The sequence below is a fragment of the Eurosta solidaginis genome, chromosome 1, assembly GCF_040869045.1.
Source record: "Eurosta solidaginis isolate ZX-2024a chromosome 1, ASM4086904v1, whole genome shotgun sequence".
In the NCBI taxonomy this organism is placed as follows: domain Eukaryota; kingdom Metazoa; phylum Arthropoda; class Insecta; order Diptera; family Tephritidae; genus Eurosta; species Eurosta solidaginis.
This window is the reverse complement of record NC_090319.1, coordinates 167,202,074-167,217,708: the sequence shown is the minus strand read 5'-3', so window position 1 is coordinate 167,217,708 and position 15,635 is coordinate 167,202,074. Positions and strand designations below refer to the sequence as shown.

The following is a 15,635-nucleotide window of genomic DNA, read 5'->3' as shown; positions in this document are numbered from 1 at the left end:
TCAAATTCTTCTCATGATTTGCTTGGAAAAAAATTGGGGAGTTGGCTACTTTTCAATATCAGATGGCGCCAGTGTCGCTCATTCTACCGTTCTCCATAAAAATACGTGCAATCTACTCATAATGCATAAGCTGGCATTTTGCCAGGCCGCAAACCCAACTACACCGGGTACCACAATGCTTACCCAGGGACGTCCAGTCCCAGGGCCACAGCAGCAATTGCGTCCTGGCCTCCCTCAGCTCAGGCGTAGTCACCCGTCACTTACCCCCAGAGTGAATCCGCCTTGGCTCGTTTTATTCGCGCCGGAGGAATTCCCGCAATCCGGCGTCATTTTCCGGCGGAGGCCGCAAATTTAGAGAGAGAACGTGACCCTATAAGACAGCTTGATCCCGGCGACCCCCAAATGAGGGATATAAACCAACGCATCAGATTGCTTGTGGATGAACACAAGCGGGCGAAATGGGAGGACCATTTAAGGGATTGTAACCTCTCTGTGGTGAAGCTTTGGCCCACTGTAAAGTCCTTATCGAATCCGTTTAAGCACAATGACAAAATTTCAATCGCCTTTGGCGATAAATTGCTGTCGGATGCGAAAAAATGCGCGTGCGCTTTTTGCCGACAATATATAATGCATTCTACAGCTGACAAAGTTAGACGGCGGGCCAATAGGCGCGCACATAAACATAAATTCAGCGCGTCCCAAATTACCATCGCCACCAAAGAGGTTGAGGATACCATCGGGCTTGCTCAGCCATCTTAAGCAGTTAATTGTACGAGTCTACCAGCGCTCATCTTGTCTTTTGAGATGTTTGAAGTTGCCTTAGGCTGCGCTAAGAAAGGATGCCTGAAAGGAGGTTTTCGAAGGACGGACGGCCACCTCCAAAACGATGGCAGGATTTGACGGAAGAGGTTGAGTAATCGGCTGACTATGTCGGTTGACAGCGGTAGGCGAACCGCTTTGCGTAGATATTGTTGAGGCAGATAAGCCTTGCTAACAGGTATATGAGTTGAAAAGGTTGACCACAGCCCTGAAATGTGGATGCAAAATGTAAAACTGGAGTGTAATTGGAGTGGAAATTGGTAAGATAATTGGAGTGCAACCCTACATAGCACAACCACCTTGCTAAATGCCATCAGCACCCAGATATATTGCGGCTTAAATCAAAACCACCACCATAGGACAGTACTCGTTGCGTTAGACCTGTCAAAATCTTTTGATACGGTCAACCATAGCACGTTACTGCAAGACCTGGAAGGGTCTACCCTTCCCCCAAGTCTTAAAAGGAAGACCGCAAGTTATCTGTCTGGTCGGCAGGCATCGGTGCAATTCAGGAACGCAACATCCGTACCAAGAAGAATTAAACAAGGGGTGCCACAGGGTGGTGTCCTATCCCCACTTTTGTTTACCTTCTACATATCAGGCCCTCAGCTCGATGAGCATTGCAACAAAATAAACGGCTACCTCCCTGAGTTTTTCACCTCGCGAAACCCGACATTATCGCCGACTAAATCGTCGGCGACCTTATTTACAATATGGACGTCCCAAATGTCGACCATTTTGAACATCCACGCCAGTCGCACTACCGTACCGACTATCTTACACCCCAAAATCTTGGATGTGACGTTTGATCAGAATCTACATTTTGGTGAGCATGCAGCCGCAATTGTACCGAAAATCCAGAGCCGTAATAAAATCCTCAAATCTCTTGCTGGTAGTACTTGGGAAAACATAAAGAAACGCTCATTACCACTTACAAAGCAATTGGCCAGCCGATTGCATGCTACGCGTCCCCGATATGCTCGCTAAGCCTAAAGACTACTCACTGGAAGAAGCTACAGGCTTGCCAAAAAACTGCCCTGAGAACTGCCACGGGTTGTCTTCTTATGTCCCCAGAACACCATCTACATAACGAGGCGAGAATACTCCCCATTAGGGAGAGAAATGAAATGCTAACCAAACAGTTCCTGTTCAATACCCAGGAAACTGGACATCCCAACAGACATCTGATTGATGAGCCAACACCGCCCAGGGGCTTAAGGAGTCATCTCCGTAAGCGTTATGAGGAAATACGGCGCCTAGAACACAGCCATATGAAGCCAAAAACACAAGCAGGTCCTCAATGAACTCCACAAACAGGCGTCGGACCTCTATGTCAAGAATTACCCGGTGAATCCTGTACTCAAAGAACAATACCCAGAAGAGGGACGCACATTCCCTATGGAAACGCGAGTCACACTAGCTCAACTTCGAAATGGATACTGTAACAGGTTAAACTCTTACCTATCCAGAATCAACCCCGACATACAAAACATATATCCTGCTTGTAACATGTCCCCACATGACACCAACCATCTCTTCAACTCTATTGTGGAACCAACGCTTCTAACACCCCTCTCATTACCCCTGTTGAAACAGCAAGTTTCCTTGAACTCCCGTTAGACGATATTGATGACAATTTGTGATCGGTCGCACCTATTGTTGGATGGGGCGAAGCACTGCTACAACAACAACAGAAATTGCCCGGTGAATCCTGTTGTTGCCGTCGCCACTGCCTTATTTGCTTGCATTAGCTAAGAGTTATAATATGTCTTCCTTTACCTTTATTCGCATACGATACATGCTTACATACATGATCTTCATGTTCTACGTATGTAAGTATGTTGGTATATACATATGTAACAGTAAAATTATATTAACATTTCTTGTGCTTTAAGCTTGAAACACAATGCCCTGACGCCGTGAAATAAACGCGACGAACATCGCCTTGTCAAAAATAGAATCCCCATAATTACATGAAGGTGAACACAATGAACGCCAAGAGCGGAATTTACGCGACGTCATTTTGCGACGATAGATTTAATTCTATCGTCGCCGCCGGGCGATGACGACAATTTATGCCAAAGGTGACCATATTTATTTTTTGCTTCAACGCTCACATTAAATTTAAACTAAAAATACATTTATCTCGTTCTTTAAAAAGCACAAACATCCATTTCCAAACTCTGGATTAGAATAAATTAATTTGCATGATTATAATAAAGTTTTTCAGTGAGTTCTTTGTGTGAAATCATTAGTTCCTTCTTCTCTCTTCCTTTGTCCTTTCATATGGTCACTCTTAGTATAGTCAAATCAGCTGTTTGTGTAAAATTATTTTGTGAAAATTTTGTATGCAAATTGAAAATTGAGAAATATAAGTGAATATATCATAGAAAAAGTTAAGGAAAACGATTGTTTATATAATCTTGGTTCTTCAGATTATAAAAATTTAAATAAAAAGCAGTCGATATTTGAAAATATTGGCATAGCATTGACCTTGGATGGTAAGTATTTATATGTTTTGATGTGGGTTCTTCTCATATGTTTAAGTATCCTTTTTAGGAGAAACATGTCGTAAAAAGTGGAAAAGTCTGCGAGTAAGCGCTGTGCGCTATCTCCTTCCGGGAGCGCCGCAGGAAGTACTACTAAAAGTTGGAAATACATGAATGCAATGCAGTTTTTAGACGACTATCCTGATTCAAGAAAGTAAGTACAGGGTTATGTATATTGCCGCGATGGGTTTGAGTGGTTTTCATTACATTTCGCAATTACTACACGTCTAAAAATTCCAGGAGTGGTATCAAAAGATGCGTTAGAATTCCCACAATATTTGGTACAGTTATACTCTATATGTAATATAGTGTGATCGGGAATGGGATGTATGTAATAGAAAATAGATTAGATTAGATTATCAATCATATATTTTTTTCTTTTTAGAACTGTTGGAAATTGTGATCCTGGCATGATTAACGAACATACTGATGTATATGAAAAGTCAACAGATTACTCAAACTCTTCAAATCGTGAACCACTTATTGTATACGAATCGCAAATAAGCGAAAATTCGACAGATTGTTCCAATTCTCCAAATGCAATTATGGATGCTACTTTCGAACCGTATATAGTATACGAACCACAGTTAGTTGACGAGAATTCCAAACCTTCAAATGATAAAGCAGCTAGAAGCTATGTCGCTCAGAATAAGAACCGGAAGTCAAAAAAGCAAGCAGATGCTGAAGTTACTTCAGTTTTCAAGGATGTGCTAAAAGAATGCGCAAAAACAATCCAAGAGATAGCTTGTGCCCCTGAGCAGGAAAAAATACGGGATTCTACTTCGCTTTTGTTTGAAAGCTTGGCGAAAACAATTTCCAGTGCCAACTTATCACAGAATAATGTGCGCAATATTGAAAGGAAAGTTGTTGCTTTAGTTTATGAAGAACTAGGAAAGACAAGTATTCAATAATTTCACGTCTTTAGCTGATAGGTAAACAGTCGTAAGTCCAAAAAATATATTTTGAGAAATGAGAAAAACAAGTACCTCAATGACAATGACAATGGCAATACATCGTAAAGTTCGAAGTGTAGGCAACCAACAATATCTGAGCTAAGATCTTTTGCCAGAAGGTCAAGAAGCCATAATAAAATTGAAAAATGCTACTAGTTCCATTTGGACTAAAAGTGGAGTTGCGACTGCTTACCTCTCATTACAGACATATCGTTAGCTTAATGCACAAAGGATCTAACCAACATATTTGAAATTTGTACGAGTAGCGAATCACATTTTATTTTCGCGTTCACAAAACATAGTATGGCATTTCAAAAGTGGCTATGGTTCTAACCCTTTAAACTTTTTGTCAGGGCGTTTTTTAATATATACCAAAGTCTGCGGAAAATGCAGTATCAAAAAGTCTGTTGGTTAGGGCCTTTGTTAATTAAGCTAACGATATTTATGTATACCAGTTATTCCCAACGGCACTGTATGCCATTTTGGATCATATGTTGCCTTTATACAGAGAATGGAGACCAAATTCGAGCGTTGAAGTATGCAATTTAATAACCTATCGGTATTGAATAACGTATATTCTATAGTTCAAATTTGTGCAAAACATTGAAATTTTATTTAAAACTTGATAGCAACTAAATATACATCTTTCTCTTTTGCTAGATGCACAATTTTCAATTCAACTCAGAGACTAGACTAGTTAAGCCTTTAAACAAACCTATAAACTTTTTATTAATACACATACACTTTTGCTTACGCAGTTAACCCATAGTAATTTTATTATTCGTAGTTCAGGTTTTATTTCGTTTCATAAAGCAATTACGTAACTTATCAAAAAATACTACAAAACTTCTAATTTGTACATGGGTCCTTTTATGATAAAAATGTATTTTGTGTTTGTATGTATTGCCGATCTAGGACTTTGGGGCGTTTTATCAGGGAAATCCTGAAACGTTTGTAACTTTCGCTATTGCTTTGCTAGTTTGGAAGTATGCCATAATTTTTCTGAGGGATAACAGCTCCTGTACAAAAATTATGAATAGTTGCATAGATTAAAATATAAGTTTGGAAATTAATTAGACATATTTTGCTAAACTTGTATGGCGCGAATTTAATGCGCTAAAGTATGGCTGAATTATGTAAGCAGCTAAAATAGACCTTTGTGAGAAAAAAATTCATTTTGCCATAAAAGTAGATGCAAATCAAAACTGGACGTATTAATTGACAGTTTTATGTTACTTCGAGTAATGAAATTTTACTACTTGATGGTAAATGTGTGTGTGTGTATTGTAAAGACATACAGCAGCGAAAAGAAAAATAGCAGTGGCAATCAAATTAAATTCGCCAATTAAATTCTTTTTTTTCGATATTTGAAGAAAGAGCTTCAAAGAATTTTGTTGCTAAAACTATGCAAACCATTCGCAAAAAAGTTTACAAAAAATTCGAAAATTCGAGAGAATTTTACAAAAATTTCCAAGCTTTTATTAGAGTTCTCTTAATCTCTTTGAGTATGCAGCCTTCTAGTCCTACCAATTTTAGCCTTTGTGTCTACGCCTAAGACAGACTAACAGACTCTTAATCCCTACCTCCGTTTGCACCGTCTGCCAGCACAGAATATATAGGTTTGCGACATCCGCTCAATGCAGCTCCTGCCTTGGGTGGTGCCACTTTCCTAGATGTTCTGGTCTCCGCGACGGCAACCTCTCGACGGGTTTCATCGCGCCATGTTGCCAGGTCGCAAACCCAAATCATCCGGGTACCCCAATGCTTGTCCAAGGGCGCCCAGTCCCAAGGCCACACCAGCAATTGCGTCCTGGCCTTCCACAACCTAGGCGTAGTCACCCGTCACTTACCCCTAGAGGGACGGCGTCACCCCTCATGCACTTCAGAATTCTGCAGTTAAACTGTAATGGACTAACTGGGAAGATTACGGAGATAGTCGATTTCATTAAGCGGCACAACATCCGCATTGCTGCGATTCAAGAGACTAAACTCACAGCAAGATCTGCATTGCAGACCTGCTCTGGGTATAATGTCCACAGGAAAGACCGCGAGAGCGGAAATGGAGGCGGCCTCGCGTTTATTATACACCACTCTGTGCAATATTATATATTTGATCCTGGCATCGACCGCAGGGACAATGTCTTAGAACGTCAAGGCCTATCTGTTCGGTCAGGCGATGCAAATCTAGAAATCATCAACATCTACATCCCTCCTGTCACCTGTTGCCCCAGTGGATACCGCCCTAATATCGAGGCCTTACTCACTGGCAACAATCGCATTATCTTAGGTGATTTCAATGCCCATCACGACCTATGGCATTCAAACTTGCGGGCGGACAGTAGAGGTGAGATGTTGGCGGATCAAATAGAAGAAACGACGTTCTGCACAATAAACGGAGACGCCCCCACACGTATGGTAGGAAGCTGTCATAGCTCGCCAGATCAATCGTGAGCGCAGAACTCGTAAACTGCGTCAACTGGCAGCCGATGGTAACATTGGCATCCGACCACCTGCCCATACTTATTTCGTTCGAGCGTACCGCCGACTTCATCGTCGCCGAAAAACGCACTTTCATAAACTTCAAAAAAGGAAAGTGGGAAGAATATAAATCTGCAACAGACAGCAGCTTTGCTGCCCTCCCTATCCCGACTGATGCCCGCCAAGGGGAGCGTGCCTTCCGTAAGGTCATTGAATCCGCCGCGGCACATTTCATTCCCGCCGGGAGAATTCCCGAAATCCGGCCCCACTTCCCGGCGGAGGCCGCGAGCTTAGCGAGGGAACGCGACCTTATAAGACAGCTTGATCCAGGCGACCCCCAAATAAGGGATATAAACCAACGCATCAGATTGCTTGTGGACGAACACAAGCGGGCGAAATGGGAAGAGCACCTAAGAGGTTGTAACCTCTCTACCGGTGTAGGTAAACTTTGGTCCACCGTAAAGTCCCTATCGAATCCGACTAAGCACAAAGACAAAGTTTCCATCGCCTTAGGCGATAAGGTGCTGTCGGATGCGAAAAAATGCGCGAGCGCTTTCTGCCGACTATATATAATGCATCCTACGGTTGATAAAGATAGACGGAGAGCCAATAGACACGCACATAAACACAAATTCAGCGCCTCACCAGTCACCATCACCGCTAGAGAGGTTGAGGACGCCATTGGTCGCGCTAAACCATCCAAAGCAGTGGGCCCAGACGGCATAGCCATGCCGATGCTTAAAAACATAGGGAAAGAGGGTTTCAAATATTTAGTGCATGTCTTCAACCTGTCTCTTTCCACCTTTGTCATACCCGAGAAATGGAAAATGGCCAAGGTGGTCCCGCTACTAAATCCTGGGAAACCAGCTAACATAGGTGAGTCATACCGTCCGATATCTCTCCTATCGCCAGTGGCAAAGACGCTTGAAGCCATTTTGCTCCCTTATTTCCAAGCACATTTGCAGCTAGCCCCTCATCAGCATGGCTTCAGAAAACTCCATAGCACTACCTCCGCGCTAAATGTCATTAGCACCCAGATAAATTGCGGTTTTAATCAATACCCCTACCATAGAACAGTACTCGTAGCGCTAGACATATAAAAGCCTTTGATACGGTCAACCATGGCTCGTTACTGCAAGATCTGGAAGGGTCTACCCTTCCCCCATGTCTTAAAAGGTGGACCGCAAATTATCTGGGTGGTCGGCAGGCATCGGTGCAATTCAGAAACGAAACATCAAAACCAAGGAGAATTAAACAGAGGGTGCCACAGGGTGGTGTCCTATCCCCACTTTTGTTTAATTTCTACATATCTAAGCTACCTTCACCACCGGAAGGAGTCACAATCGTTTCCTACGCCGATGACTGCACAATAATGGCCACAGGCCCAGGCCCAGAGATCGGTAGCTATGCAATAAAATAAACGGCTATCTCCCTGATCTCTCCAGTTTTTTCGCCTCGCGAAACCTGGCATTGTCACCGACTAAATCTTCCGCGACCTTATTTACAACATGGACGCCCCAAATGTCGACCATATTGAACATCCACGTCGACGGCACTACGCTACCGACTGTCCTACACCCCAAAATCTTGGGTGTGACGTTTGATCAGGATCTACATTTTGGTGCGCACGCAACCGCAATTGTTCCGAGAATTCAGAGCCGTAATAAAATCCTCAAATCCCTTGCTGGCAGTACTTGGGGAAAAGATAAAGAAACGCTCATGACCACATACAAAGCAATTAGCCAGCCGATTACGTGCTACGCGTCACCCATATGGTCGCCAAGCCTAAAAACCACCCACTGGAAGTCTTATGTCTCCAGAACACCATCTGCATAATGAGGCGAGAATACTCGCCCATCAGGGAGAGAAATGAGATGCTGACCAAACAGTTTCTGTTGAATACCCAGAAACCTGGGCATCCCAACAGACATCTGATTGACGAACCAGCACCGCCTAGGGGCCTAAGGAGTCATCTCCGTAAGCATTTTGAGGAAATACGGCACCTGAGAACCCAGCCGTATGAAGCGAAAAAACACAAGCAGGTGCTTGGTGAACTCCATAGACAGGCGTCGGACCTTTATGTCGGGAATTGCCTGGTGAATCCAGTACTTGAAGAAAAATATCCAGAACTCGCGGAAGAGGAACGCATACTCCCCAGGGAAACGCGTGTCACTCTTGCTCAACTTCGTTCTGGATACTGTAACAGGTTAAACTCTTACCTATCCAGAATCAACCCCGACATACAAAATGTATGCCTCGCTTGCAATGTGTCCCCACATGACACCAACCATCTATTTAATTGTAATGTGGAACCAACGCCTCTAACACCCCTTTCCTTATGGTCCACCCCTGTTGAAACGGCAAGTTTCCTTGGACTCCCGTTAGAGGATATTGATGACAATTTGTGATCGGTCGCGGCTATTAGATGGGGCGAGCATTGCTACAACAACAACAACAGGACATTTTACTGCACTTAAATTTTTCCAACCCTAGTTTACCGTATATTTTAAAGCTTCACTTTTAATATTATAAGATTTGGTAAAATAAAAAACGTAGCTACATATGTCCGCATTGGTATTTTAAGGTACGTTTGCGGATTTCACACAGATCGCATTGGCCTTTCTAGTAAGTATTCCGCTAAATGCTTCATTTGTTGATCGATTGGAATGAGCAATTTGAATAGATGTCATTCTTGTTGAAAGTGGTTTGTTGCTGGCTCTGTTCGGATCGAAGTATCCACTACTACTGTCAAGCATTAAATAATTGTGCAAGACTATAGTTGCTAAAACAATTTTGTCCACATTTTCTGGAGCAGCGTGAATCGTTGTATGAAGAACTCTCCATCTATTTGCTAATATACCAAAGGTGTTTTCAATGTGCACTCGTACGAAGGATAACCTTTTGTTATAATTTCGTTTGGCGGGTGACAAATTTCGACCAGGGTAAGGGCGCATGAGATTAGGCTTCAGAGGAAATGCGCTGTCACCGACGAAAAAATATGGAAATATTTGGTCCGTACCTATTTGAAATATGGCATCAATTAACTGAAACCTTATCTGTTATAAACATTTTACCTGGAAGGTTATCTGGGGGAGGAATTTCCAGGTCGTTTCTTAGAATCATGTTACCAAATACGCTTCGTGCCACAATTCCCCCATCGCTTTGGCTTCCCAACGCACCAACGTCTACAAATGAAAACGTATAGCTATCATCGCATATTGCAATCAGAACTACACTGAATGTCTTTTTGTAATTAAAAAAGAGTGAACCACTACGTTTGGGGCAAACTACTTTCACATGTTTTCCGTCCACCGCGCCGAGACAATGGGGCATTCCAGTTTTTGCATAGAACCTGTCCAAAATATAATATATGAGTATATATAGTTACTAAATACCATACTTCAATTGGAGCAAACCTGTCTGCAATGTTTTTCAATTCGGTTTGATTTGGTTGGGCAAGGTAAATTTCGCGTAGTCCATGCCAAATTGCATCGCATGTCTCGTATATTATTTTCCTAAATGTAGAAACACCCAATTTATATGACCAAGCTAAATACTGTGGATTACAGCCTTGTGCCAAGAACCTGTTGAAACTCCATTTTTACACAGATATATAGTTTATAAAGTTACTTACATCAAAGTGATACCCAAACGGATTTCTTCACTTATTGGTTCTCTTATGGAAAAACGTTGAAGTCGCTCTCGTAACAAATTCACTAGCGCATTAAACTTTGCAACATTCATACGTGTTGCCTTGAAGAAATGTTCTTCATCTGAGAGTTTCAACTGTGCGAAGGAAGTTTCGTGGAAGCTCAGAGTCTTCCTTGTACGATTAACTGGCCGCACCCACCATCGCCGCTTCAACTGCTGGCACACCTCGCGACATATATTCACCATTACAAAAATGATGTTTATAATTTTAAAAATTTTCAACAAACGGCCTCTGTTATTCATTTTTTGTATATACTTCTAATGCTGACCTTAAATTGAATTCATTTCCCACAAGAAATGGTCACTAATATAAGAAATTATTTTCCATTGAAGAAATGACAGAAAATGTCAGAAAATATCGCCGCCGCTGTCTTTTGTGTTTAACTGGACGAAATATCTGAGCGTAAATTTGAAAAATGTCATCGCCCGACGCGGCGTATATCGTCGTCGCTCGGCATTGTGTTTACAGCTTTACGGTAAAAACAACCGGTCAAAAAATGCTTAAAAAGACATTGTACACTAGGAATAATGGAACATTTTTATTAATGTTGGCCGATCCCGTGATTTTTGAGGAGCAATGTTATCTGTGATTATGACCTCTCAGTCACAGCGGCTTTTAAACGTGACTGTGACTGAAAAAGAAAAACAAATACCACGCCAACAGGATTCAGTTTTGGTGATTTTATACGACATACGAATAAAAATTTTGGGTCTGTCAAGAGATATTGGTGCGAAATTGAAATTTTTCATGTGGTTGTTGTAATTTTGAAGAGTTTGTGATACCCACAAAAAAAATTGTGAACATAAGTGTTATGCGCGGATATAGTTTTGGTCTCCAAACCGGTTTCGGAGCACTCCGGGGATATTTTCCGGTTTTTCGTTAATATTTTTTGAACGAGCTAAAATTTGTATTTTCCGCCTTCGCATATTTGTTATCGAAGTCAGTACGCGTCTTTTGACACCTCTCGATATTTTTGGACGCGTATTAACAGTGCCATGCTGTCATATAGAATTACCTCAGTTTTATATTTTTCCCTGCGGATTGTGTTGCGAATAATAAACACTGCGTAATTTTTTGGGACATCTACTGTTATTCAGCCACAGCTTAAGAAACTTGCTCATTGTATTGGTTCATAGCATAGAGGCGATTTGTTCCTGTGATGAGAGCTATGTTTGAGTCAGTGATTGGTAACGGGAAATAAATGCTGCCACAGGCAATCAGTCACGAATATTCCTTGTAAGCTCTCGCTGAAGTGTACTGTGCTATTTCCGTAGCTGTGACAAAATCGCAGGTACACGGATATTTGCCAACTCTAATTTTTATTTGTCAAGTGGTGGTGAACATATTGTTTTAAGACTTACTTTCTTACTTACTAACTTATCCTATCTTAATAAAACGTGAATGCTGTTAAAAATTGTTTTTCCTTCTGCTTGACATAGAGGCAAGGTTACATTTTTCTTTAAAACAATATCCTTCAATTGGATTTTTCTTTAAAACAATATTTAACCTTTTGAAAATCCAATTTCTATAACACAATATCCAATTATCGCGTTTCAAGTCGCGACAAAATAAGGTAATAGTGCAGTTTACGGTACCCACCGCAATTTGAGTATTCACGTCTAGATCAAGAATCCGAAAGCGGAAGTTAACTTTTTTTACCCGTTCAAAAGATATTAACGAAAACCCGAAAAACCCTCCCTCCGAAACCGTGGGTGGGATCCATAGTATTTTTGCGCAGAACACTTTTCTGCGTTGGCGGCCTTCGGCCGCGCTTATAAAAAATGACCCTGGGCTACGCCATGCCAAGTCCGGGTGTGTGGTATAACCGTGGCTACCGCCACGGTGATGCACAATTTTTTTTGTGGGTACAACACAACAACAACCGCATTAAAATCGCCAACTTCAACTGCAAATATCTCCGGCCTTCGGATTATTGTTCTCGAGATTAATACGCGTCTTTTGCTACCTCACTCGAAAATGTTGGCCCAACTTTAGGGTGGGTACCGTAAACTGCACTACTACCCAAAATAATGCTGGAAAACGAGTTCAGTTGTAAAAAATGCGATTCGAAAGACGCCGATCGTATGGTGCAGGGCGATTCCTGCGACAAGTGGTATCATTTTGAGTGTGTCGCGGTAGATTCTAGCGTTGCGAACGGAAGCTGGAACTGTTGAAATTGTCACGAAGCCCCAGTTGCCTCAACAAGCGTGTCACAACTTACACATGAAACGCCTCTTATTTATTTATTTATTTATTTATTATTACGGTCTTTAAGACCTAGTTTAGGTTAAAATAAGAAATTAAACATAAATACTCATGTCACATTTAGTGACGTTCAATATAAAAACAATTTTTCTTTGAACTTACTAATATTTTCACAGTCTTTCAAATCAGAAGGTAACTCATTATACATTTTATACCCTAAATATTCAAGAGACCTTTTGGCGAACTCAGTTCTTATTCTAGGCAGTCTTATATTATTGCAATTTCTTGTTCCATAATTGTGGATTTCATGATTATAATGTATTTTACTACTCAGGTAATTCGGTAACATTCCTAACCTAAGTTGGTGTATAAATTTCAATGTGAAATAACTAACTGACTGTTTAATACTAAGCCAGTTTAATCTATTGAGCATTACAATTTTTGGCGTTCTTGGAGGACATTTTAAAATAAATCGCATTGCCTTGTTTTGCTGTATTTGAAGTTTCTTAATATATATATCATTACTTAATAGCAGAATAGTAGGACAATAAATAAAGTATGGTTCAATAATTGAACGATATACCAATATTTTATGACTTTGACTGATATGTTTACATGTTCTATACATGAAGCCTATTTTCTGTGCAATTTTCCTTTCCAGATAAGTTACATGCTCTCCAAAATTTAGATTATCATCAATCAAAACTTCTAAATACTTAATTTTGTCTACTATTTGGATTTCCATGTTTTTTACCTTCAGCGTAATATTATTTAAACTATTGTTACTTATGATATTAGTGTTTTTACAAACTATCATGAACTTAGTTTTTTCGACATTTAATTTCAGTTTTCAAAGGCATAACCATTTGTATAGCGAGTCCAGGTCTTCTTGTATTTTCAGCATGGCACATTCTGCATATTTTTCACTTATGATAAGCAATGCATCATCCGCAAATAGACGTATTTTACAATATTTTAAGCATCTTTTGATATCATAGATATACAATGTAAACAATATTGGCGCCAAGACCGAGCCTTGTGGTAAACCAATGTTAACATCCACCACTGATGAAACCTCCTTTCCAATTATCGTTCTCTGTTTTCTGTCACCCAAATAACTCCGGAACCATTCCAACGCCTTTCCTCTTATACCAATTTTAAACATAACGTCCAATAGCTCAGATCTATCGACAGTTTCAAAATCCCGTTTTAAATCCAAGAAGACAGACACCGTAAATTTTTTGTCCGCCATGTCTTCTTTCCAATCTGCAATTACCATATTCAACGCTGTTTCACAAGAATGGCTCTTCCTGAATCCCGATTGTTCTGATCACATTGTGCTTTTCTAAGTATGCCACAAGTTGATCCTTCACAACTGTCTCCATAATTTTTCATCTGTAAGTAACGATGCTGACAGTGACAGTGGTGCATATAAAAAAGCACAACAACCATGTTTGAATAATTACGGGCCTAGCAACGCAACATCAACACCCTCAGAAACCATAGTACCATCGAAAAAGAGTTCGCCGGCTGACGTAAAAAACAACAGGTACATGCAGAGGTTTTTCCATAAACCAGGCGAACCACGCTTGTCTAACAGCAACATCCCATCTCAAACACAGTTGCACATGCAGCTGCTGGAAGAAGAACAAGATCTTCAACACCATTATTTGGATAGGAAATATAAAATTCTTTCACAGGGTGAAACGCAATGTTCGTGTTTGCTAGCAAATAACTTTTCTTTACGCAAACCAACACCTGCGCATATTGCTGCTAGACAGGTAATACCTAAAGAACTTCCAAAATTCGACGGCAATCCCGAAGATTGACCGCTCTTCAATACCAACTACAGAAATAGCACCGAGTTGGCCGCTCATTTAAACAACCCCATGCTTGTTATAACGTTGGTTGATAAATTGCTGAATAATCACAAACTTATTTATTTATTTATTCATATTATAGTCTAGGACAATCAGAACCTCCTTACAGACTATTTACTAAAATATCTTAACTAATGAATATAAAATATTCAAATAATTTCATTCAATAGCAGTTTAAACCTAAATTTATTTAATGCAAAATCAATATCTATAGAATACAGCAAATTAAACTCCCTCATTGCCCTAGCAATTGGAGAGTTGGAAGCATAAGTCGTTCTAAATCTATCTAACCAGAAAAAATCGTGATATCGAAGGGTTCGCGATGGTACATTGAACCGTATACGTTCTAAAAGATAGGGCGACTCAACCGTCCCATTGATGATATCATATAAAAATGTCAATGAAAGCATTGATCTTCTACTCACTAAAGATTTAAGGTTAATTAAAAGACACCTAGAACTGTATGTTGGAACAGGGTCCTGAAAACGCAAAGACCGGAGGGCAAATCGCAAAAATATTTTTTGAATACGCTCAAGTCGGTCTATAGTCGTCTCTCCAAATGAAAACAGCATAATCTAGTTTAGACCGCACTAGGGTTGTAAATAAAAGTTTTAAAGTATAAGGATCACTAAAATCCATACTGAAACGGCGAATGAACGCGAGTGTGGAATAAGACTTCGCAATGACATAATTAATCTGACTGTGGAATAGAAACTTCGCATCAAAGACTACACCAAGATCTGATATTTCATCAACAACCCTCAGCGTAGAGTCCCCAATATGATAAGAAACAGGAAGAACATTTCGAGTTTTAGCAAAGGTAATACTAAAACATTTACTTATATTTAAAAGCAGACGATTCCGTTTACACCAGTCCATTACGTTATCAAGATCAGCTTGGAGCATAGTGGACTCAGATTGAGTCGTGATTGATGCAAAAATTTTCAAGTCATCAGCAAACAATAAGAATTCAGCATAACTGAAACAATGACGTATGTCATTAATAAAGATAACAAATAATAAGGGAACACACTCCCTT

General features: G+C 40.5%; 3 protein-coding genes across 6 annotated transcripts in view; 2 read left to right on the top strand and 1 right to left on the bottom strand.

The window, feature by feature from the left end:
• The window catches only part of Parp1 (Poly-(ADP-ribose) polymerase), a 636,927-nt gene that overhangs the window by 119,314 nt on the left and 501,978 nt on the right, over positions 1–15,635 (top strand). The window lies entirely within an intron of this gene.
• Positions 3,484–5,649, top strand: LOC137239527 (uncharacterized). The gene is made up of 2 exons (XM_067764947.1): positions 3,484–3,522; positions 3,754–5,649. Exons 1-2 carry the CDS (start codon positions 3,488–3,490, stop codon positions 4,277–4,279), a joined length of 561 nt encoding a protein of 186 aa, XP_067621048.1. The 5' UTR covers positions 3,484–3,487; the 3' UTR covers positions 4,280–5,649.
• LOC137238699 (uncharacterized) lies at positions 9,379–10,696 on the bottom strand. The gene is made up of 4 exons (XM_067763798.1): positions 10,434–10,696; positions 10,216–10,383; positions 9,874–10,151; positions 9,379–9,818 (listed from the first exon to the last, which is right to left on the bottom strand). The coding sequence occupies exons 1-4, from the start codon at positions 10,694–10,696 to the stop codon at positions 9,379–9,381; spliced, it is 1,149 nt and encodes a 382-aa protein (XP_067619899.1).